The sequence below is a fragment of the Vipera ursinii genome (assembly GCF_947247035.1).
Source record: "Vipera ursinii genome assembly, chromosome: 6".
NCBI classification, from domain to species: Eukaryota; Metazoa; Chordata; class Lepidosauria; order Squamata; family Viperidae; genus Vipera; species Vipera ursinii.
Genome location: NC_139515.1, coordinates 56,502,569 through 56,525,425, shown reverse-complemented (window position 1 = coordinate 56,525,425; position 22,857 = coordinate 56,502,569). Strand labels below are relative to the sequence as shown.

Here is a 22,857-nt window from a genome sequence, read left to right as displayed (position 1 = left end):
GGCATATTTATTTTTTCAGCTTTTGTTATTGCATTTCACTGGTGTGAACAATAGGAGCTATCTGACAACTTGACGTTCACTTTCACATAAAAATCATCTCAACAAGCCACAGAAATGATCCCCAAGATTTTGTTTTTCTGTCAGAAGAAGTTCATATTCGTTACACATTTTAAATACATCTAGTTATAGTGTGTAGTATGCATTCATTAGAATGTGCAACTACATATTAAAACCCCTCATCCCTTAGCTATAATTCTTAAAAGAATTTCAACAACCTGTCTTCAAAACAAACAAGAACAAGATATATAATACATTAACACAGAAAACAAATACTACTAAAATCATCTGACAGTAAAATACCATATACTCTATTAATTCTTGGACATATATTTAATATAGGTAATCCCCAAGTTATGAGCATTCACTTAACGCTCATTCAAAGTTACGTGATGAGTGCCTCCTAGTGCTTATGAGCAAGTCCCGAAGTTACAAATATTGCAGCACCACCACAGTCGTTCGCCCTTATGAGCAACTGCAGTGGCTCTACAACATTCACCCTGGTTATTCCCTCCCTCCCTGCTCCCACTGCGGGTCTCCCTAGGCACCAGGCCTTCAATACTCACCCTGTGAAGATCGAGATCCTTTGCTTTCTTGGCTGCTCCAAGCCTTTGGTGCGTTTGCAGAGAATGGAGGCCTAAAGTAAAGCAAGATCACGTGAGATCAGAGGTGTGAGATCTCACGCAACTGATCTCATGTGATTTCATGGTACTTTAGAACTCTGTTCTCTGCAACAGAGAATGGAACCGAAACTGGGGGACACTTTCACGTACCTCCGCAGGCTGGATCAGGGTTCCGGACACCTTTTCTAGGCCACTGCCGCCCAGATTTTAGGCTGAGGAACACTTCCGCACCTCCTCTGTGGCCTGATCCAGGCTCCAGAGGCCTTTTCCAGGCTGCTGCCACTCGGATTTGAGGCTGTGGAATGCTTCTGCATTCCCCCCATGGCCTGATCTGGGTTCCAGAGGCATTTTCCAGGCCCAATAGGGCCATGGGGGACTACAGAAGCATCTCCCAGCGACAGATCCAGGTGGCAGTGGCCTGGAAAAGGTCTCTGGAGCCCAGATCAGGCCACAGGAGGGCACAGAAGCATTCCCCAGCCCCAAATCTGGGTGGCAGTAGCCTGGAAAAGGCCTCCGGAGCCTGTATGGAGCCATGGAGGGGGTGTGGAAGCATTCCCCAGCCTGAAATTCGGGTGGCAGCAGGAACTGCGGCACAGAGGAGACAGACCTTTTCAAGGTGAGTCCGGCATGGCAGGAAGGGAGGGTGAAGCATGTGGTATCTTAGTGGGTCAGAGAGGCCTTGGGGGCCCACTCCATCATTAGGCCCTCCATGGCCTTCCCCACCGTCATGTTCGTTTAATGAGCTGTGTGCATTTTAAAGAGCAAGGGAGTAATCTTGTTTGAGGTACAAGATTCACTCTATGAGTTTTCGAGTTATAAGTGTAATGGGCAGGCTCCATTACACTCGTAACTCGAGGACTACCTGTAGTAGAGTTGCTAACAGAGTAAAACAGTCAGAAATACAGAGCCTTGGTTGGAGCAGTGGGCTAATGCCTCCTTAAGTAACACCAGCTGCCTGCAATTAGTGCAGGTTTGCATCCCACCAGGCTCAAGGTTGACTCAGCCTTCCATCCTTCCGAGGTAGGTAAAATGAGGACCCAGATTGTTGGGGGCAATAAGCTGACTTTGTAATAATGTTGCTTGGGTGTGTGTGTGAAAGCCCTAATAAGCAGGCATATACATAGAATGAAGGCTACTGCTAAGCTTGTAAGCCGCCCTGAGTCTTCGGAGAAGGGCGGGATGTAAATGGAATTAAAAAAAAATACTAAGCAGAAATAGAACTTGTTCCCATATAAATGGGTATAAATTTGCAACCTAGCTCCTAGATGTTTATCTTATACCCCCATTCATGCCTAGATCAGCTTTGGGGGGAAAAACAGCAAGAATTTTCCCCTCTTATCTTCCTCTGCAATTGTTCATTTTGGTTCTCAAATGTGTGACTTCCAAATATGAAATCCAGAGCATAGACAGTAGGTTCAAATGATAATAACTTATGATGACCAAGATACTTATATATACCATAACTGTATTTAATGAAATCACATTTTGTACACAGAAAGATGCTGTAAAAGTATTAGTAAAGATAGTAAAGATAATCTTGTGAAACCAACTATATAGTGAGTATCATGCACATCAGTCATAACCAAATTTATTGTAGATGAACTAATATCAGTTTTTCCACTCAATCTATACCAGGCATGTCAAACTGCCGGCCCATGGGCCGGATGCATCACACTGAAACCACGCCCACCCCATTGCCGGCAATGGGGAAAAAGTTCTGATATGTCGTGCAACCTCATGTGACGTCGTGAGTTTGACATGCCTGATCTATGCAGTACTTAGCAATTATAGAGCTTATTTTGTCATTGCCGTGCATTTGGATGGGTGAGATTATTTTACTGAACTTAATGAGATAGAAATGACATATCATTATCTGATTTTTTTCACATCTTCACATTTCAAATGTGGCTGATTATAATAGCACAAATTTATTTTCAGTATTTGTATTTTTATAATACATTATAATTTCTTGATAGCCTTGAACCCAAGGTTGATTCTTACTGAATGCTGAAAAGCTTGACATTCACAAAATGGCTGTGATTTTTTGTTCAACTTTTCAAGAATAGTGAGTCTCCTTTTGCTATTAATGATACCTACCACTGTTGCGAATTCTTTCTTCTAAGAGATCAGCGTGTCCTCTAGGAAGTTTCCTGTTAAAAATTTCAGCTGATCGAAGGAACATAGCTTCTACTGCTGAACCTTTTAGCAAAGCAATTTGATCTTCATGATCCAGGATTTGAAAACCTGAAATAAAATGTGAGAACATTAAGCTAGCCGTCAGAAAAATGGTTTTTAGGGTGACAAAGATACACTGTAGGATAACTAAAATAGATAAATCTCCTTTTTTTAGCTCAGAAAAGAAGCTATTTAATTATGAAGACATATTTGAAAGGTGAATTTTGTTTCAATTCCCAAGCCACCAAACAAGAATTCATCTAGGTTTTTTCACATATACACATTCTCTTAATCTAATTTAAGATCACAAGGTGATTACTCTCAGCCTAATTAGCACATTACAAATTAACTTCCTGTTTGTGGGTTAGAAGAGAGCTGATGTATTATCGTCTTTCAGTATTTAACTGGATACTTTCCATTTCTTTCATTCATTTCTTGTTCTTGTTTTTTCTTTATTCTAATTAGCTTTAAAAAGAGAGACTATGTAAAAAACTTTATATAATACTACATAAAAATAAGGTTTGTAGTTGGAAGAATTTTTATTCATCAAATTTAGGCACTACCCATTTCAGTCTAAGTTTTCAAATAAAGAACTCCACACTTACACCAATTTAAAGGTGAATTATTAACAGTTGGCAATATCTTAATCAGGTCTGCTTTCCAATTATGACAATTAAGATTTGTGTTCACTTTATAAAAGCACAGAGATAACTGGGTAAAGGTATTCTAGCCTATCTGCATTTATTTTTCCAGCCTCACACCAACTAGTCATAAACTGATTCAAAGAGAGCTGGGTTAGCTGTGGTGGAGATTTGGTCTATCAGGATGACTGGAATACACCTCCACCAATCCCCAAGTAAGCCTCCTTAGAGCCATGTTAATTTTCAGTGCCCTGAAAATATTATGAAGATATTATGAAGTCAAACAAACATTTAATTTATAATATCTGCCCTACTGAGGCTTGGTCTAACTAGAGTTAAAATTGATATTTAAGCTAAATATCTGTAACCTGATACTGTCTGGCTTATTAGTAATTTAAAACAGCCTAGCACTACTTTTACCTACCAATTTTTACAACATCTACTGCCAATTGCTTTCATAGGTAAATTTTGCCTATTTTCTTTTTTAATAGTTTTTTAATTAAAAATTAACACTGCAACAATAAAAACTAACAATGTAAAAAAATAGAAATAAAAAATAGAAAGTACACTTTCTGAAAAATGAAAGAAGTATAAGAATATAATAAAAAAGAAATATAGGACCATCAAAAGTATAAAAACAATTTTAATAACTTTGCATCTTTCCTTAAAATACAACAAATTCTTTCCATATCTCATCTCATATCTATAAATAAATCCTTAAAGCTATGTCATTTCAATCCAGAGGTCAACAAAAGCCCATTAAGGGTTACCACAGATAACAACATATTTATTTTAACTTTGATCAAATAAACTATCTTTATATTCTTTCTTTTTTACTTCTAACAATCTTGATCTTTAATCCTTTTAAATAATGTCCTAAAACTTGATTTCTTTTCATTTTTTCTTTATCCCTTTTCATAAAATTCTTAAATCAAGACTCCTTTTAAATCCAATATAGGAAAATTATCCAGGTAATTCTCTTGGCTTGTTATTTGCATATCCCTTTTAATTTTTAGACTACCAGTCTTTTGTATGTCCAGTGCAATATCTTCTGCCATGTCATTCTTGTAGCCTGTTATATTTAAATCCACTTTCACGTCAGTCTCACTATTGTCACATAAAATTGGTTCCTCTTCCATAATATCTTTTAAAAGCAATCTGTCTATAGAGGCAGATACTCTTAAATTAACTTTTTGGATTGTTTAAAATTATTTCAATAAATCCAATGTTAAAATATTTTTTCATTCTGTATTTGCAAAACAAATTTAAGTGTTCTTTTCAATTGTAATCTGTAGTTCCTTTTAGTTTCCTCTAGTGTCCAATTTTTAAAGTCTTATTTTTAAGATGAATTCAAAACAAAGTCACTTTCCCAGGGAAGGATTCTTATAATTAATTCCAAAATTTTATTTCAAATTTATCTGGACCATTTGTAACTTTCTAAAATCAAAGGTTTAACACACTCTTTTGCTGTTTATCCCCCCCTCCAATTTTTTAGGTCTTAAACCTATATTTAAAATTTATTTCACTAAGGATTAGAGCAGACATGTCAAACTCATGACATCACGTGACGTCGCGCAACGTATCGGAGCTTTTTCCCCATTGCCAGCAATGGGGTGGGCACAGTTTCATCGCGACGCATCCAGCCCGAGGGCCGGCAGTTTGACACCCCTGGATTAGAGGAATGTACTATAAAACCTGTTGATCCAAAAGTTCTAACAGCAACTAACAGAAATTTCCAGGAGTAATTAGAAAAGTAAATATGTGAACCCAGTGCTCTTATAAGGCACCAACTGCAGTTTAAGCAAGATGGCTGCTATTCCCCCATGACTTGAGAACCCCATATTGTAATCTCGCATGGACCACCCTCTCTTTATCTGGAGAGGAGGTATCAAAGAGCTAGCCTACCTGCCGCCTCTTCACTCTAAAGCAGTTGTTGGCTTCACTTTGCACAGAGCCACTTTCAGTTCACCATTTCTTCCTCAGAAACCCACATTTGCTTATTTTCTTCTAATGTGTTTAGATGACAAGACATCATAAGAAGAAAATGCACTGTTTTATATGGTGGGAAGGAGAAACTGTGTGACCATTTTCTTCACTACAAAATTAGTACCCACCAATTCTTTTTAATGAGAGGGCTGTAGGAAAATCTATATATGTGTGAGAGATGACCAGGCTAAGCCCTGGGGAGGGGTCAAATGCATCATAAGTCATGAGTCCCTTCATGCCCACAAGAGATCTATGTCCAGCCCACCTTGAATTGCTTTCTATTCTTAACTTTCCTTGACCATTAGTAGCTCAGATTCTTGTAGAGAGGTTAAGCTTGCAATAAATCTTTATACTCATTTGAACTGCCTAAATCTCCTGATTTTCCCAGCATTTGACCATATGCTGTCAAATTAACAATAAATCTGGTGGGGCTCAGTTAAGAATTGATGAATTCATAAAAGATCACTGTAACTATATACAAGGAAAGAGTATAACAGATTTTTTCTATCAATGAAAAACCTGGAATGAAGATGCTGAAATTTATTATTTGATTATTTTAATAGGTAAGGGCCTAAAATGAAAACTCTTTACTCTAATTGCTCTAATATACTCTAAGTTATTATATTACCTTCTGGAAAAATTGCTGTGCAACAGATCTTATAGGTCAAAGGGTAAGGGCATGAATTATGGAGGGTAGAGGCTGACACAATTGATTTTTATTTTCTAAAGAGATTGGTCAAAGGTGATTCTAAGAGGGAATGGATGTTCTGGAGTGAAAGAGGTGCTAGTATCTTTAATTATACGCTATATGATATCCCCAATCTATTAAGCAGAAGCATTGAATTTAAGATGGTTGTCATCCTGAAATTTATGTTCCCCCTCAGTAGTTATAAAATAACTGTTATTAATATTGTTGTTGCCCTTTACTTTCTATTTTTTATTTTTAAAATATTTTATTAAGTGCCTTGAGTATTAATTAGATTAGGAGGATATAAAGGGATATAAAATAAAAAATCTCTCTGATTAAAAATCAAATTTGATGAATTTGACCAAACTTATTCAACATCTCATTACCTGGTAATCTTTTAGTGAACTCCACAAGCATTTTAACATGGCTAGTGGCCATTTCTGTTAAAACAAGAAAATTTTCTTCTGCACTGTAGTCCTCTTGTAACTGATAATCAAAACAAGATAATCATTAATTATAACTAGTGCTAAAAATAGGAATCCTAGAAATTATTATTTTTTCTTGAACAACTATCTCAAATGTATAGGATTACTTAGTGAAGAGTTAAACAATTATTAAATTATGAAAGTTACAGAAAACTGATTATTTTATACCACAATAAGATAAAATGAAACAGATGAAGACAATATAGCAGTTTAAAAGTCTCATAATCTTATACACTGTAGATGAAAAATAGAGGATGTTGCACATTCAGCTTTTTGTACAACAAATAAAAACTTTCTGTACTGCTTGTTATGAGATCTGAATCCAAATTCTATGCCTTCACTTGGCTTGACTAGAAAAAATATAAATAGTGGTACTTCAGCTAGACTGCAAAAATTCAGAGAATGCCCAAGAGGTCTTTAAAAAAAAACCAACCCTTTGTCACCACTTAATGGCCCACTGAGTTTTGTAGCCAATATGGTACAGTAGTGTCAAAATAACCTCTAAAATCCCTATTGTTTATTGGCATACCACTTTAAGCCAAAAATATTGATCACTAAATCATTCTATGAGAGATAAAGCATGAATACTTACAAGCTTTTTGGTCACTTCAGGAGGAATCTGCTGTTTATTATAGGAATCCATTATATAACAAAGAAGATTTTGTTGTTCTGGGCTTAGTTTTACTTTCTCCTATACTGGCAAAAAAATGAAACCATAACTGAGCATGATTTTTCACTTCATACGTAGGTTTAATTTCAATAATAGAATGGAATCATTTACTTTTGCATTGTAGGTAGTCCTCAGGTTACTACACCAATTGGAACTGGAATTTCCATCACTAAATGATACAGTTGTAAAGTTCAACAGCACATGACTGCATTACTTAGCGATGGTAATCCCAGCAGTCTCCATTGCCATTGCAGCCCCAGGACCATGCAGTTTGTTAAATGAGAAGAGTTTGGAGTGTGTGTGTGGGGGGGTGGAGGTACATGATGGTGCTGTGAGGTGTCTGTGTGCAATGGGTACAGTACTACAAGCAGGCAAGTAGGCAGGGACCACAGATGGTTGATGGGTTGGCTGAGGCTGCAGGCAGACACTACAAAATGTAGATGAACTGGTAGAAGCTATGGGAAATTGCTATGGAGGGTGGTCCTGGTGGAGTGGTGCTACTGAGTATGAGATCCCTGAGATTTTATACTCCATAATAGCGCATTTGGGGAGAAAAAGTGGCAAAAACAACTGATGGGAGCGACTTGCAACCTTCCCTGTTACCTTCTCCATTGCCTTTGCTTGTGGGAAGCCAGCAGGGAAAGTTGAAAATGATGATCAGGTTACTTCAGAATGTTGCAGTCACCATAAGTGTGAGTGGGTTGCCAAGTGCCCAGATTGTAATCATGTGATTTTTGAAGACTAGTCATAAGTACTACACATTCAGTACAGTCATAAGTTTGAATGATCGCTAAACAAGTGGACATAGCTCGAGGACTACCTATATATATGCAAAATAAAATAATAAACACATCTTTTCCATAATGACTTAGACATAAATATATTTTGCAAGGGATTCAAAACTATATCAAGCTAGTAATAATAATAATAATAATAATACATTAATTAGTCATTAATCTGTATCAGAATACAAAAGACACAGAAGAGAAGAATAGAAGAGTAGTAAGATTATATGGTGTACAAACAATGTATATATGATGGGAACATCCTATTACAACCAAGATTAAAACTTGTCAGAACTGTAAATATTAACTGTTTATGTATTTGTTTTTTGTTTATTATGCCTTAGAGTCCTGGTGATTGCCTGGACTAGGCTTTGCCATTTTTGTGGCAAGATTTCAGAAGTGGTTTGCCATTGCTTGCTTTCTGAGACTGAGAGAGAATGACTGGCTCAAGATCACCCAGCTTATTTTGTGTCTAAGTCAGGACTAGAATTTATGCTCTCCCAATTTCTAGCCGGGCAGCTTAACCCCTAATACCGAATTAGCCATGTCTGTTATTGCATCAGTAAGATCAGTGGTTCTCAACCTCTTCTTCACTACTGACCCTCTTAAATACCTTTTGTGGCAATAGACCAGACATGTCAAACACAAGGCCCGGGGGCCGGATCCGGCCCGCAAAGTGGTTTCATGCGGCCCGCGAAGCCATCCTGGAAACAGTGAGGGAACGGCCCCCACTGCCTTGGCCCTGGCCCAGAGACCCTCCTTCTGCCAGAGACCCTCAGATCTGTCCCACTCCTGCCCAGGCCCCCATAGGCACCCTTGATGCGAACGATGTAGAGCTGGCCACGCCCACCCAATAGGCCATACGCACTCTAGCCACGCCCACCCAGTAGGCCACACCCACCCTGGCCATACCCACCCGGCCCCCTGAGGGCAACCACAATGCTGATGCGGCCCTCAATGAAATTGAGTTTGACACCCCTGCAATAGACCATGGCCACGGACCCCTAAAAGACTTAACTCAAGATTTAAATCGTAACATTTCTTCAAGCCCCCTAAGATGACATCGCAGCCCCCAGTGCTCCCAGGTTGAGAACCACTGCTCTAGATGGTTCACATACCACTCTAAGCCATGGTTTGTTTAATTATGGCATACTGAATAAATCATAATTGATTTAGGCTAGCTTCAATAGGCTAGCTTCATACCATGACCAAGGTTAGAACTAAATAAACAATATTTTACCAAATTCAGGGATGATCACCATACTGAAACTGATTATATCATAGTATAAACTGATATACTCACAAGGCCATCAATGATACTTTTGCACATAAATAATATTAAATTATATTTTTACAGTTATATGGTTTATTCCAGCAAACAGAAGACTTATTTATTTGCATTATTAAAAGCTCACCTTTCTATAAGGTAATAGAAATTTGCTTGTCAGAATTCTCATTCAGTCTGCCATACTTACTAGATGTATCAAACTATAGAGTGATGAGATGCTACAGTAATTTTATTACCTTATAGAATTTAGTTGTAGATGACACTTCCTTAAGGTCAGGTCTCTCGGGATCTTCACTAATAGTCTCATCTAGGTGCTGTGTTGTATTTTTTCTTAGTCGTTTTGACTTGCATTGGATTTCAGTTAACAAACCTGAAAATGAGAAAATGAGTACTTACAATTTGTACAACTGACACTTATCCATGTTGGTAATCCCAAAAGTAACAAATAAAGGCTCATGTATAATTACAATCTCCATCTTTATTATTATTATTATTAATTCACATGTTCAGGTAAACTTGTCCAGGAGTGGATGCAACTACATGCATTCCTAGACAAAGTTACTTTGGCAACTAGGATCATATGTCCCCAAATGCTGCTGGATGCTTCTTATCACTCTGAGGAAAAACAGGAGGAGGAAGTTTTTGTTAAGTTAATCACCTTCTTGTCTGATGAAAGTCTCTTCCTGGATGGACCAGCTATGTGAGGCTATAGAGAGAAAGGCAAATTTGCTTCCCCAGAAGTATTTTTTCCATGATAGACAGACCCAGTTTGAAATAGCTGGGTAGAAATCAAGAGCTAATTCTACATATTACATACATTCTCAGAAAAAATTGAGGAGATATTCACTTATTGGCATTATTTCAGCATTTAATAATAATAATTTCATTATTTTTATTAATACCTGGAATGTGGTGGTGGAAATAAATTTGTAAAGTTATTGCCAAGGATGGATCTACATAATTCCTCCCTCCCATCTATCACAATTGTTCAAAGTAATATAGCCAACTTCAGTGAACATATTTCTCTACTCAGAATATTAAAAATTCAATCTTAGTATATCAGTTTAAGAAGATAAAATATTGCTGTCCAAGAATAGGTAAATGATGATGCAGGGCTATAGCAATCATAACAAATGGAATACTTTTGTGTCTGTATACATATACAATTTTTTTTCACCTGGGAGAATGAAGAAAAGAGGCTAAATATTGTTGAGGAAGATATCTACAAAAATGCTTAATTCAGCAATGAACAGTTTTAATATCCTGTATATTATAAAATCATGCACCACAGAAATCAAACTTCCTTTATTACAGAAAAAAGAGGAAATTTAAGGGATTAAAATAACAATTCCACATGATATCTCAAAAGATTAAAATGACATTTATAATCACAACATAGGCACTAGGCTTAGTGCTGACTTTGATCATTTCAGCACCGAGCCCTTAGCAAACTGGTATTCTCCAGATGTGTTTAATGTAAATCACATTATGAATACTACTAAAGGGTGACAGTTGCTTCATATACTAGAGGAAAAAGACATTTCTGTATATCCATGAATCAGAAAACACATGGTATACATAAACCAGGGCCAGATAGCTTATTTAATGTATTCAGATGGATATCTCTTGTTCTAAATAACAGTACCGTTATCTTCAGACCAGCAAATATCTGACAAATGGTTTTATTGTATTAGATTTTTTTCCAGTTTTTACTGTATTGTTTTGTTTTATTGTATTAATAATACAATAAATCCTATTGTATTAATAATACAATAAATCCACATGGAGCCCCATTTCCATCTGTCCTGTTTGCCATCGTTCACTCCCTAGAGACTAAAATGGACAATGTGAAATTTGAGCGGGCCCCGAACAAGGAGTATATATCGGAGGTGGTGACCCTTTGAGAGCTGCATGCAACGAAATTTCATTTTGATGTATGCCGATTGGTGTACATTCAAAGTGACCATAAAGTTATCATTATTATTACTATTACAAGAACAGACATACATCCTTCTAAGCTATTTAATAAAATCTCAGAATTATTTCCAATGACAAGCTTGCCTTTCCAACAAAGTGTGAACCAGATTTGAGTGAGGATTGCTTTCTACCTCTTGAGTTAGAAACGTATCTCTAACTGCACAAAAGCATGATGTGTAATCACTACATCATCATGATTCAGGAATGCACAAATAAAGTAATAAAAACCATAAGATTGCCCTCTTTTTTGCAGTATAGCAACATTTTACAGGAATAATTGCAGTATTGTCTTATGAGTAAAGGCTCAAAGTCCAAGGTAATGTTAATTTCAGAGAGATCATTTTGCTTAAAGACAATTTACAAAAAAGTTACAAGTTTAACTATCCTGCAAACCTTGAAGGTTGTTTTTAAATTAAAAATGAACAGTACCACTCCTTATTTGAAGGTAGTTACAACTTGCATGATGTCCTCATTCCTGTACTTTACAAGAATCTGCTTATGTTTAAATTATAAGTTATATGACTCTCATAGTAACAAAGTACAAGTTTCCATTTCAGAGGGAGATTTAAGTCACAGTGCCTTATTATTGGCCTTTGCTTCACTCAAGACTATCTGAGAAAATGGCTAGCTGGTTTGAGAGTTTCCATTTCCTTGGGCAGCATTAGTTACATTGCCCTATTTTTTCTGATTATTTTATTATCAGATACTAAATTACTCATAGTACTGAAAATACATTTACGGGTAATCCTGAAGATAAACACATTTCCCCTTTCTCTAGGAAAAACCTGACTTTATTTTTAAGAAAGTTTATTTTTATTGCAGGCTTACAGATTCAATAAGGGGTCTGACCATCATGGCAGCCTCATTTGTTTGCCTGCTTGTGCACTGAAGGCAGAGAGAGCATAAAGCAAGATCTTTGCTTTTAAATTAACAGCATAAGGGGGTTAATTATACTATATTTTTTTTCATTAATTCCAAAATGCTAATAAAGTCTATTGTTTTCTACAAAGCATAAGAGTTGATATAGCATCTTGTGATCAGATTGTAGAGGTATATTAAGAATTCAGAATAGATTAATTTCCGGTATGAGCTTAAACTAGTTTGATACTGCAATTATGCTAAAATAACTGAAGCTATTAATAGGAAACACCAAACAGCTTGAATCCTGTACTTGCATATTTACAAAACACAACACATGCCAAGAAAGTAAATTTTAATAAAATACTATGATAAGTCTAATGTTAGTTAAGTACAATACCAACAGTGAATCTGATCTTCACTTTTTTCCTAAATGGGTGAATTCAAAGACCATATTATCTTTTCCTAACTATCCATAGCCCCTATAGTATAAAAACAAACTACAATTAATTTGCAGTTAAAATGAAATCAGTGAAAATAGCTGTATACATACATTCTGCCAGCATTCCAACTGCCTTGCACTTTTGTAGACGGCACTGCTGACACTTTCTCCTCATATACATGTCCATCTCACAGTTTCCTCCATTTTTACACTTGTATTCAGCATTTTTAGTGATACTTCTTCTGAAGAAACCTGATGATGTATGCAGAATAATATTTCAGATTTAAAACCAATACTAAAATGATTTCTATATGAATATCACGTACTTAAGATGCTTTTAATTAGAAAAATGTGTTTTATAGATCACAGTAAACGTTTTATCTAGGCTGAATTTCTAACTTGAATATAATCAGTTAGTTCTCAAATGCTGCATATTCTGTTATCCTCTAAGTGGGTTCATATGTCATGCTAAATTATAGTCAAGTTGACATATTTTGTTAACCCGTAAGCCATCATTTACCAACCACCTAGGCTGGAGTAGATACAGTAAAGGTAAAGGTTCCCCCGCACATGCATGCTAGTCGTGTCCAATTCTAGGGGCTCATCTCTGTTTCAAAGCCAAAGAGCCAGCGCTTGTCCAAGGACGTCTCCATGGTCATGTGGCTGGCATGACTAGATGCCAAAGGCGCACGGAACACTGTTACCTTCCCACTGTAGTGATCCCTATTTTTCTACTTGCATTTTTATGTGCTTTCGAACTGCTAGGTTGGCAGAAGCTGGGACGAGTAACAGGCTAGACGGCACCAAAGTCAGGGTATTTTATCATGCTATTTGAACCAGCTTGGCTTACATGTTGTATTGCAATGTACTTAGTTGGTCTTGGCTTAGTGTGTTCTGTCATTCCAGCCACAATAACTCCTCATTTTTGGTACATAGTTTCAAATATGTGGTCCTGTCTGATTGTGACTAAAAATTTAAAAAAATCCGGTTGCCTTTTGGGGAAAAAAGCACTTTTGAACACTTTTGATGGTTGAGAGTCTCCATAGACAAACCCCAACTAAGCAGTAAATTAATGCACATTCATGTTCACTAAATAAGGTTTATAGTTGAATCTATCATGCAAAGGCAGGGAGGAACTATCTCTATTCATTACCTAACATCCTGATAGTTCAGATTTATTTTATCTTAACAAATTGGTTATTATCAGATCAATCTGCTGTTACTTCTTTGACTATAAAAAGGTAAAAGGTAAAGGTTCCCCCGCACATGCGTGTAAATTTTTTGGCTTGCTAACAAAGAATAAAGGGAGACTGATTCTTTGTTAGCAAGCCAAAAAATTTACACAAATATGAGCTGCCACTGCTGTGGCTACTGCCTGTAGATGGCCTTGGGCTAGGCTGAAACAGGAAATAAGATTTGTCCCGTGTCTGGGACTAAGCAAGTGTATTCTGAATGCTTAACAAACATTTAACATTTTGTTACAGAGTGCTATTTCTAACAATGTCCCTATATATATATATGCATAGAACAATGTCACACATGGAGCACACATCTCTCAATCTTTCACTTGTTTGAACAATGGAGTAGATAGCTGTATCAGGTTATTGCATAATATTAAATACAAAAGCTATTCCAGGTAAGAAAATTTTCTAGTCCTAGCAAAATAAATGCACTGAATATCCTTCTAGTGAAAGAAATTATAAGATTTGTGCCCTCGTGACTTGACAGTGAAGCAAACTTCCTTCTGAAACCTTTGCTAAATAGTGAATGATCTTGTCATATCGTTCCATCAGTTGACTTATCTGTAATCACAGAATCTTATTATAGTAATACTACTGACAGACTTTTATCTAAAAAGTATTTCTCAACCTTGGCAACTTTAAGCTATGTAGATATCAGTTCCTAGAATTCTGAGAGAATTGGTGGCCAGGGAATCCTGGAGTTTGAAGTATATATATCTTAAAGCTGTCAAGGTTGAGAAGATCTGAACAATGGCTCTATCTCTGGTTAAGTAGATGAATTCTATATAAATAGTTTGTTCTATTTTAAAACATGTGTCCTACCTTTGCAGCCTTCACATGTCAGGGCATTATAATGGTACCCAGAGGCCTTGTCACCACAGACAACACACAGCTCCTTATCTTTTGTTCTTCCAGAGAGTAGACCCATCCGAGATTTCTTGGCTACAGGAATATCTACCAGATCTGTCTCCTTGGTTTGTAAGTGATTAGAAGGCATTTTTCCAAGTTCGTACATTACAGGGGAGTGCCATTCTTCAGATTGTTGAGGATAAAGATTAAAACTTGAATAATAAGATGGTAAAGAGATTGGAGGCTGCATTGGGCAAAAATGCATAGTGTTGTACTGTGAGTAGGATGACAAATCAGTATCTTTCGCTGCAGAAATCATTGGATCCGGATGTATACCTCAATAACAACAGAAGATATATTTCTAAGTCAATATTCCAGGAACAGTTATTTTCACCAAAAATAATCATTGCCATTTTTTTCTTCTTGTACATCCTTGCAGTGTATATTAATATTCAATCATCTGAGCTCAGCTTGCTAAATGTGCTTGGATGGGTCTAATTATAGTAAGAGCTCGGATTAATGAATTTGTGATATGTAATGGGTGCTTACTTCATTCAGACAGCCCCTGATTTTATAGATTAAATAAGGGTGTTGTGCTTTATATTGAGTTTTTACTGAATATGGCAGGAGTTATGTTAATTATATGATTATATAGATTATGCATATTGATGAAAATGACAGATATGAATTTAATAACATTTGGCATTAGTAGATATCTTCTTTCAGTGGTCAATTAAACTGAAATTCTACAGCAGGGATTCCCAACCCCTGGTCTGTGGACTGGCACCGGGCTGCGGCATTCCAGAAACTTGGCCACGTAAATAAGTAAAGCCCCATCCGTGGGATGCAGGCAGCACATGAAACCATTCCCATCTGGTCCATGGAAAAACCTCTCTCTGTGGAACTGTCCCTGATGCCCCAAAGGTTGGGTGCCACTATTCTAAAGCGAACAATCTACAACATACATTTTAAAAAATAATTAACTTGACATGCTAATTCTTTTTAGATTTGGTTGGGTGTATATATAAACTGTATGCAGGAAGAAGACATGTATGCCAGATGAGGGGACTATAATTACATGCCAATTAGCGATGGACTGTAGGACTATGATAGGGGCTGGGGAACAACTATACCGCATATGAAACTTTTCCCCACTCTTCAGAGGCCTTCTTTTCAAGGCACTCTTTAAAGTAAAAGGGAAAGATACAATGGAGATTGCTTTCTTGTCTCCTCCCCTCCCTAGGTGAGAGGCTACTGAGCTTTCCAAAGAAAAGCCTCTCTCTTTCCTTGTCAGTCCCCATTCTACCCCAAAGATATTTACATAGTGGAGTAAAAATGGTTGTGTGTCCATCTAGCTCTTGATTCTAAATATTGAATTGTCAGTTGCTAAAACTGCATGAATACTTTTGCTGACAAAACCATGTATAAATATTGTCAGACTCCAATGTGGTTGACTTGTATTGTGTGGACAGAGTCAATGAGTTTGAATTTATGATTAAATGTTTCTAGTGAAAATGCAAAAACAGTTGCTGTATTCATTTTTCAGCATAAACATTTATAGGAACTATTTTAAAACTACAGTGCTGAAAATCTGAAATTACTACTTTTTTACAGTTGTTATTTTTTCTTTTCAATGAAGACTGCAATTTGATTCAGCTAATAGAACATTTTGTTTTTACTAAATAATTAATGTTTTTAGATCTCTCTCTGTCATCCTTGAATTTATCTGATACTTTAAAAAGATTGAAACTAGTAGCTTTGCTAAGTAAAAAAATTCAATACTTAATTATAAATGTTACATAGTGGCATTACAAGGATTAACATATGCAAATTCCTGCAATATGAAAGCAGATTATTTCTGATCTGATCTTGGTAGACTTTTCCTCTGTTTTTCCTTTCCAAGATTTTCTCACAAACTAACCCAGGCATATTTTAGAATAGAATGAAGATCAAACCTTTATTTAAATTATAATCAGTATGTCATACAAACATTGGGTTATTTAAATAAACTATGGTCAAATGAATGAGTAAAATTGTTCTGAAAACACAATAAAAATGTCACTGCACGTTTTTGTTTTTTTTGTTCGTCAGAAAAGTTCATTTCTAACTGTACATTTCCCCTGCTTTCTGCACCTGTTGTGATAACTTATCTGGTAACCATAGTGAATCCCATATGACTAGCTATGTTATGGTTTCAGTCTGTTTATTGCGCATGTCTAGAGAAAGTTCTGAGTTATTATCTGTATTGTTTTTTTCACTTTGCTGTTACTGTCTGTTACGTTAGGATGTAGTGAGCTAGCTCTGTATATTATATATTTAGTAAAAGGTATTTAGTAAGATTATGCGTCGTGTTTTTTCTTGCCTTCCTGCAAGTGTATCATGCATTCTCTGAAGCACGGTCCGTCGCCCTCTACAAAGGTGATTTTTACCTTGACATTTTGGTAGCAGAGGATGGTTTGATTTATGTTTTTGGAGATGCATGTTTCTGCGGCTGTTATCAGTTAGTTAGTGCTAGTGAGGCAGCGGTGATTAACTGCTGAAACATGTCAGGAAGGAAGCCACGGCTGGAAAGGAGTCTTTCTGTGGGGCAGCTCCCTTCGACTTTAAAAACTCCGATAGCTTCGGCCACACGCCTTGGAGAAGACGCACCTGCTCCTGTCGACGATGCAAGGTCAGTCACTCCTTTTTCTACTTTTCCAAGCTCCCTGGCAGCTGTTTTTGGAAATGTTCACACTCCAGGGGCTCAAGATGATTTTCAAAGGCTTGGAGTGAAACCTAAAGTTCAGCCGAAGAAAATTCCTTCTGCTCCTTCAAGCCCCAAGCAAACTATGCGAGATAGGGCTATGCAAGGCTACTGTGAACAAATTGGGGTTTTTGAAAGGCGTTTGCAGCAGGCAAAGGAATATGTGTCAATGGTTCAGCAATATGAAAGGAATTATGAGCATGAACCGGCCATATTGCCACACCCACAAGGAGAAGCCATATTGCCTCCTTCTTCCCCAAAGCCAAAGTCACACCCATCATTGAGTGTCATGCAAGACGAATGGGAACCGGAGGCTCCTATGTCACATGATTATGGGCTGTCCCAAAGGACATACAGAGCCACAGTGATTCCTGAAGCAAATGTTATAGCACCATCTACTGGTGAAGCTGCATTAAGACATGCATTGGAGCTCTCACTCTCGCAATTGTCTATGGAGGAGTCTTTGCTCAGAGATACAAGATTTCTGCCGTTATCTGAGGCTCCAGTCCCTGATGATGCTAGGATTCCTGTTACTATTGCTTCTCCTGTTAATATTGCTTCTATGCAAGCCCCTCTACCTGGCAGAACACAGCCATATTTAACCCACATGCAATTGCCACCGGGTTCTTATATGCGAAGGCCAGTGTCATCTGCAGGTTATGCTACTGCACCAGCCCCAGCGCCAGCGCCTCCTGCTGGCCAGGGTGGAATAGCAGCTCAAAGACAGTCACAGCCAGCACCAAGACTACCGGCAGCTTCAATACAACTGCCGCATGTCCAGGCACAGACGCCACTGGTGCCTCCTGCAGGTTATGGTCAGATTGCACAACCTGCACAGCCAGTACCTCAATTGTATATTCCTCATCAAACACCTTCCATTGTACCACTGGCTGGTGATTCAAAATTACAGAAGTCAGGACAGAATTACAGGGCATGGGTCAGTGAGGTTGGACTTTTGCTACGCAGAGAAGGTACTCACATGATGGTGTTTAATCCTCCTGCCCAGCCATGGACTCCTGACATATGGGACTTGGATAATAGAGCATGCACAACATTATTGATGTCAATGGACACTGAATTGCAGCTCACGTTTTCACAAGATGCAACTGCCCAACAAATTTGGACTCAGTTAGAGACATGTTATCAGCCTACATCAATTGAGTCTACATGTTTGCTTTTGTCTGAGTTCCATGGTTCCAGATTAAAACCTGGTGAACATATTGGAGCACATTTGACTAAAATGAAAGGTATTAGAAAAGAACTGGGTGAAAAAGGCTATCCTATTGATGATTTTCAAATGATCAGCATTATCATTAATTCTTTGAATCATGAGTGGAAAGATGCTATTTCCAAGATCAATCAAGTGCCTATTGCTCAACGCACAGTGGATCATGTATGCAGAATCCTAGCCGAAGAAGAGGCACTTATGCAAGCTGCGCCACATTTAAGGGAACCACCTGCATCAAGAGCTTCAGCGAGGCGTGCCTTCCGTGGAAGGACCTACGTTCCAAGGATGCCAAGATGCTACATCTGCAATCGTGTGGGACATGCCACCCGGGATTGTCCCCAACGAGTTCCAGCGCCCATCACATACCAGCCCAGAGGAACAGATTCCAGAGGAGGCAGAGGTAGAGGCGGACGACAAGGTCGTGGTCGTGGTTCCAAGCGTGATCCACAAGCTCCACTTGTCACATTGGTTGTGACCAACGATCCACAGCCTCAACCAGAGTACAACAGACGACTTCTTTGGACTTTGGACAGTGGAGCAGCATTACATGTTACCTACAGAAAAGAGCTTTACACTGAGATGCACGAGCCTGAACCTGAACTTCGTGAATTTTACTCTTTTTCCAATCATCCTGTTCAGGTCATGGGAAAAGGAACTGTTTATATTGAAGAGCTGGATGCTCTCATTCCAAATGTTTACTATGTTCCATCTGCCAGTAGTAATTTGCTTAGTCAGAGTCATTTGTCTAGGTTTTCTCATTTTCAGGTCCACCATCTTGAAAAAGCAAGTTATATAGTCAAAGATGGAGATATTGTTGCTGAAACCATGTTGATTGGTGGTGTTTATTACTTAGAACCAAAGCCTAAGCAGCAAGAGCAGGCAAGTATACACGTTCCAAAGAGCACAGGCCCAGAGAGAGACGTCCCAGAGAGAGATCCTGTTGCTACTCCAAAGGTTCCTAATAATGATAAAAATACAAAAAAGACACAGGTTGCTCACAGCAAGCCTGGGGTTCCTAATAAAAATGCTAAAGTTGAGAATTCACTAACAGGTAAACCTTTGCATTCCAGGTGTATCCATAAGTGGCACAGAAGATTGGGTCATGCCAGTTTCCGTGTTCTGAAGAAGATGCCAGAGTTCGCAAGAGGTTTGGATCTAAAGGGGTGTAAGGTGTTCTTGGACTGTGCTGTCTGCAAGAAAGCCAAATCCAAAGCAGCAGCAATTCCAAAACGCGCTACCCGCCTGTCAACACGCATTTTTGATTTGGTACACACTGACATAGTTGGTCCTTTTGCACCAACACTTGGTGGTAAAAGATATTTCTTGACAATCGTTGATAATTACTCTAGATATGGATATGTATATCCTATGAAAGAAAAATCTGAGACCTTTCAGATCTTTAAAGACTTTGCTAGTCTTGTCTATACCCAATTCGAGGTCAACATTGCCAGAATCCAGAGTGATCGCGGTGCTGAATTCATGTCTCAGCGTTTCCAGGACTGGATGCGTGAGAATGGGATAGTACATCAGACATCTGCTCCTTATACTCCAGCTGAAAATGGGGTGGCAGAACGCAGAAATGGGGTTTTGCAAACCATGATGCATTGCCTCCTTGAAGATGCTAACCTCAGTCTTCCATACTGGGGTGAAGCTATCAAATATGCTAACCATATCATCAACCGCACTTGGAGTAGTGTGATAAATCAGACCCCTTATTTCATGTTGTATGGACACAAGCCTGATCTCTCACATCTCCATATTTTTGGTTCCTATGCTATGGTGAATATTCCTTTAGCCCAAAGAAAGAAAGGGGGTCCTGCAGCAAAAAGGATGAGATTTATGGGCATTGATGATAATTCAAAATGGAGCAAATACATTGACTCTCATCATGTTATTGTGATTTCACAATCTGCTACTTTTGAGGAAGATGCGGACTGGTCCGGGATTCATTCTAACGATCCTGGAGTTTATTTTCCTAGAGACGATGTTGCTGATGCCACGCAACCTGATGATCAAGATTCACAGGAGAATGTTCCTTCCACGAGTTCTTCTCAACCTACTGTTCCGTCTTCGCAAGCCACCGATGTTGCTGCTGGCGACGATGATGAAGACGAGGACGACACGGAAGAAGAATGGACGGTTGGCCCGAGACGTTCCAAGAGGACCACAAAGGGAATCCCTCCAAAACGGTATTTGTGGCAAGTAACAAAAACACCTGTACCTTTGATTTGTAATGTTACACTTCCACCTGAGAAGTTCACACAGATCAAACATCTTCCTGAATCAGAACAAGATAAATGGTTTGAGGCAATGCAGGCTGAAATGGACAGTTTAAAGAAACTTCAAGTGTTTACGCCTGCAAGCCCTCCAGCAAACAAGAAAGTTATTGGTACTCGATGGGTCTACAGGATCAAAAAGAAGCCGAATGGTGAGTCGTTGTACAAGGCCAGACTCGTAGCCCAGGGTTTTGCTCAACGTTATCCTGAGGACTATACAAATACATACTCACCCACAGTGCGGACTGAAAGTGTGAAAATTGCATTAGCGACTGCAACTATCCTTGGCCTACAAGTTTTCCAGTTCGATGTTGAAACGGCTTATCTTCACGCTGATCTTGATGAAGACATCTACGTCAAAGGTCCTCCAGGTTTCAGACAGCAAGAAGGGGATACCTGGTTTCTACACAAAAGTCTTTATGGTCTGAAACAGTCTGGTTTAATGTGGTACTTATGTCTTTCTGACAAACTAAATTCAATGGGCTTTATTAAGTCCGAAACAGATGAATGCGTGTTTACCAAAAGATCCGGTAATAGGTATGAGATAATTCTTGTTTATGTCGATGATATTGTTTATATTGGTCCAAATAAGCAGATGAGTGAGGTTTTTGCTAAAGCTTTACAAAAGTTTTTCACGTTGAAGTGTTTAGGATGTATTAACACTTATTTAGGTGTTCAAATTGCCAAAACTCAGAAGGGGTTTAGTCTCACACAAGAAGAGAAGATTGAACAACTGTTACATCACTGTAACATGGAGGACGCTAAGCCTGTGAGTATACCAATGCAAACTGATTTTCATATTTTGGCACATGAACCAAGTCCTGAGTTCGAAGATCAAACACTATATCGCTCAGTCATTGGGTCGCTGCTATATATTAGTAGTTGGACTAGACCCGACATTACACTTAGTGTTAATCTGTTATCACGACATGTAGGCAAGGCAAAACAGTTTCATTGGACATGTGTTAAAAAGTTATTGAGGTATCTAAAACACACAAAAGACATGAAGTTGTTGTTGGAACCAACACATACTGACTATGCAGAGTTATGTTGTTTTGCAGATTCAGATTGGGCGAGTGATAAGAAGTCACGGAAAAGTACATCAGGTTACATGATGTTTTTAAATGGATGTCCTGTTTACTGGCATGTGCGTAAACAGACTTTTGTTTCTTGTTCCTCTACAGAAGCTGAGTATGCTTGTGTGTCTGATGCATGCAATTCTTTAACCTGGTTTGATGCTTTAGTCACAGATATCTGGACACATCCGATTCGACCAATCACAGTGATGGAAGATAATGAATCTGTGGTTTATATTTCTGAAACACGTTTTACAGGTTCAAGGTCCAGACACATTGACATCCGATATCAAAACATAAGGCAACTGGTTAAACAAGGTTTTGTGACGTTACAGTATGTGCCTACACGTGATCAAATTGCTGACATGCTGAACAAACCACTTCCTACAGCCCAGCATGAGTATCTGCGTGAGAAGATGTGCCTTACTTGAATCTTCACTTTGCTGACGAAAGAAGGGGAATGTCACTGCACGTTTTTTTTTTTGTTCGTCAGAAAAGTTCATTTCTAACTGTACATTTCCCCTGCTTTCTGCACCTGTTGTGATAACTTATCTGGTAACCATAGTGAATCCCATATGACTAGCTATGTTATGGTTTCAGTCTGTTTATTGCGCATGTCTAGAGAAAGTTCTGAGTTATTATCTGTATTGTTTTTTTCACTTTGCTGTTACTGTCTGTTACGTTAGGATGTAGTGAGCTAGCTCTGTATATTATATATTTAGTAAAAGGTATTTAGTAAGATTATGCGTCGTGTTTTTTCTTGCCTTCC

The 22,857-nt window shown here is 38.1% G+C and overlaps 1 protein-coding gene across 2 annotated transcripts in view; it reads right to left on the bottom strand.

The window, feature by feature from the left end:
* NR1H4 (nuclear receptor subfamily 1 group H member 4) overlaps positions 1–22,857 on the bottom strand; it is a gene marked incomplete at both ends in the record, with an annotated part of 33,645 nt that overhangs the window by 6,795 nt on the left and 3,993 nt on the right. The window contains 6 exons of one of the 2 annotated variants that reach the window (XM_083365536.1): positions 2,778–2,924; positions 6,557–6,656; positions 7,248–7,346; positions 9,635–9,768; positions 12,775–12,927; positions 14,739–15,101. In XM_083365536.1, the coding sequence (XP_083221662.1) occupies positions 2,778–2,924; positions 6,557–6,656; positions 7,248–7,346; positions 9,635–9,768; positions 12,775–12,927; positions 14,739–15,101 (996 nt within the window). The remainder of the gene's footprint in view (positions 1–2,777; positions 2,925–6,556; positions 6,657–7,247; positions 7,347–9,634; positions 9,769–12,774; positions 12,928–14,738; positions 15,102–22,857) is intronic. The other variant, XM_083365537.1, reaches the window with a different exon arrangement.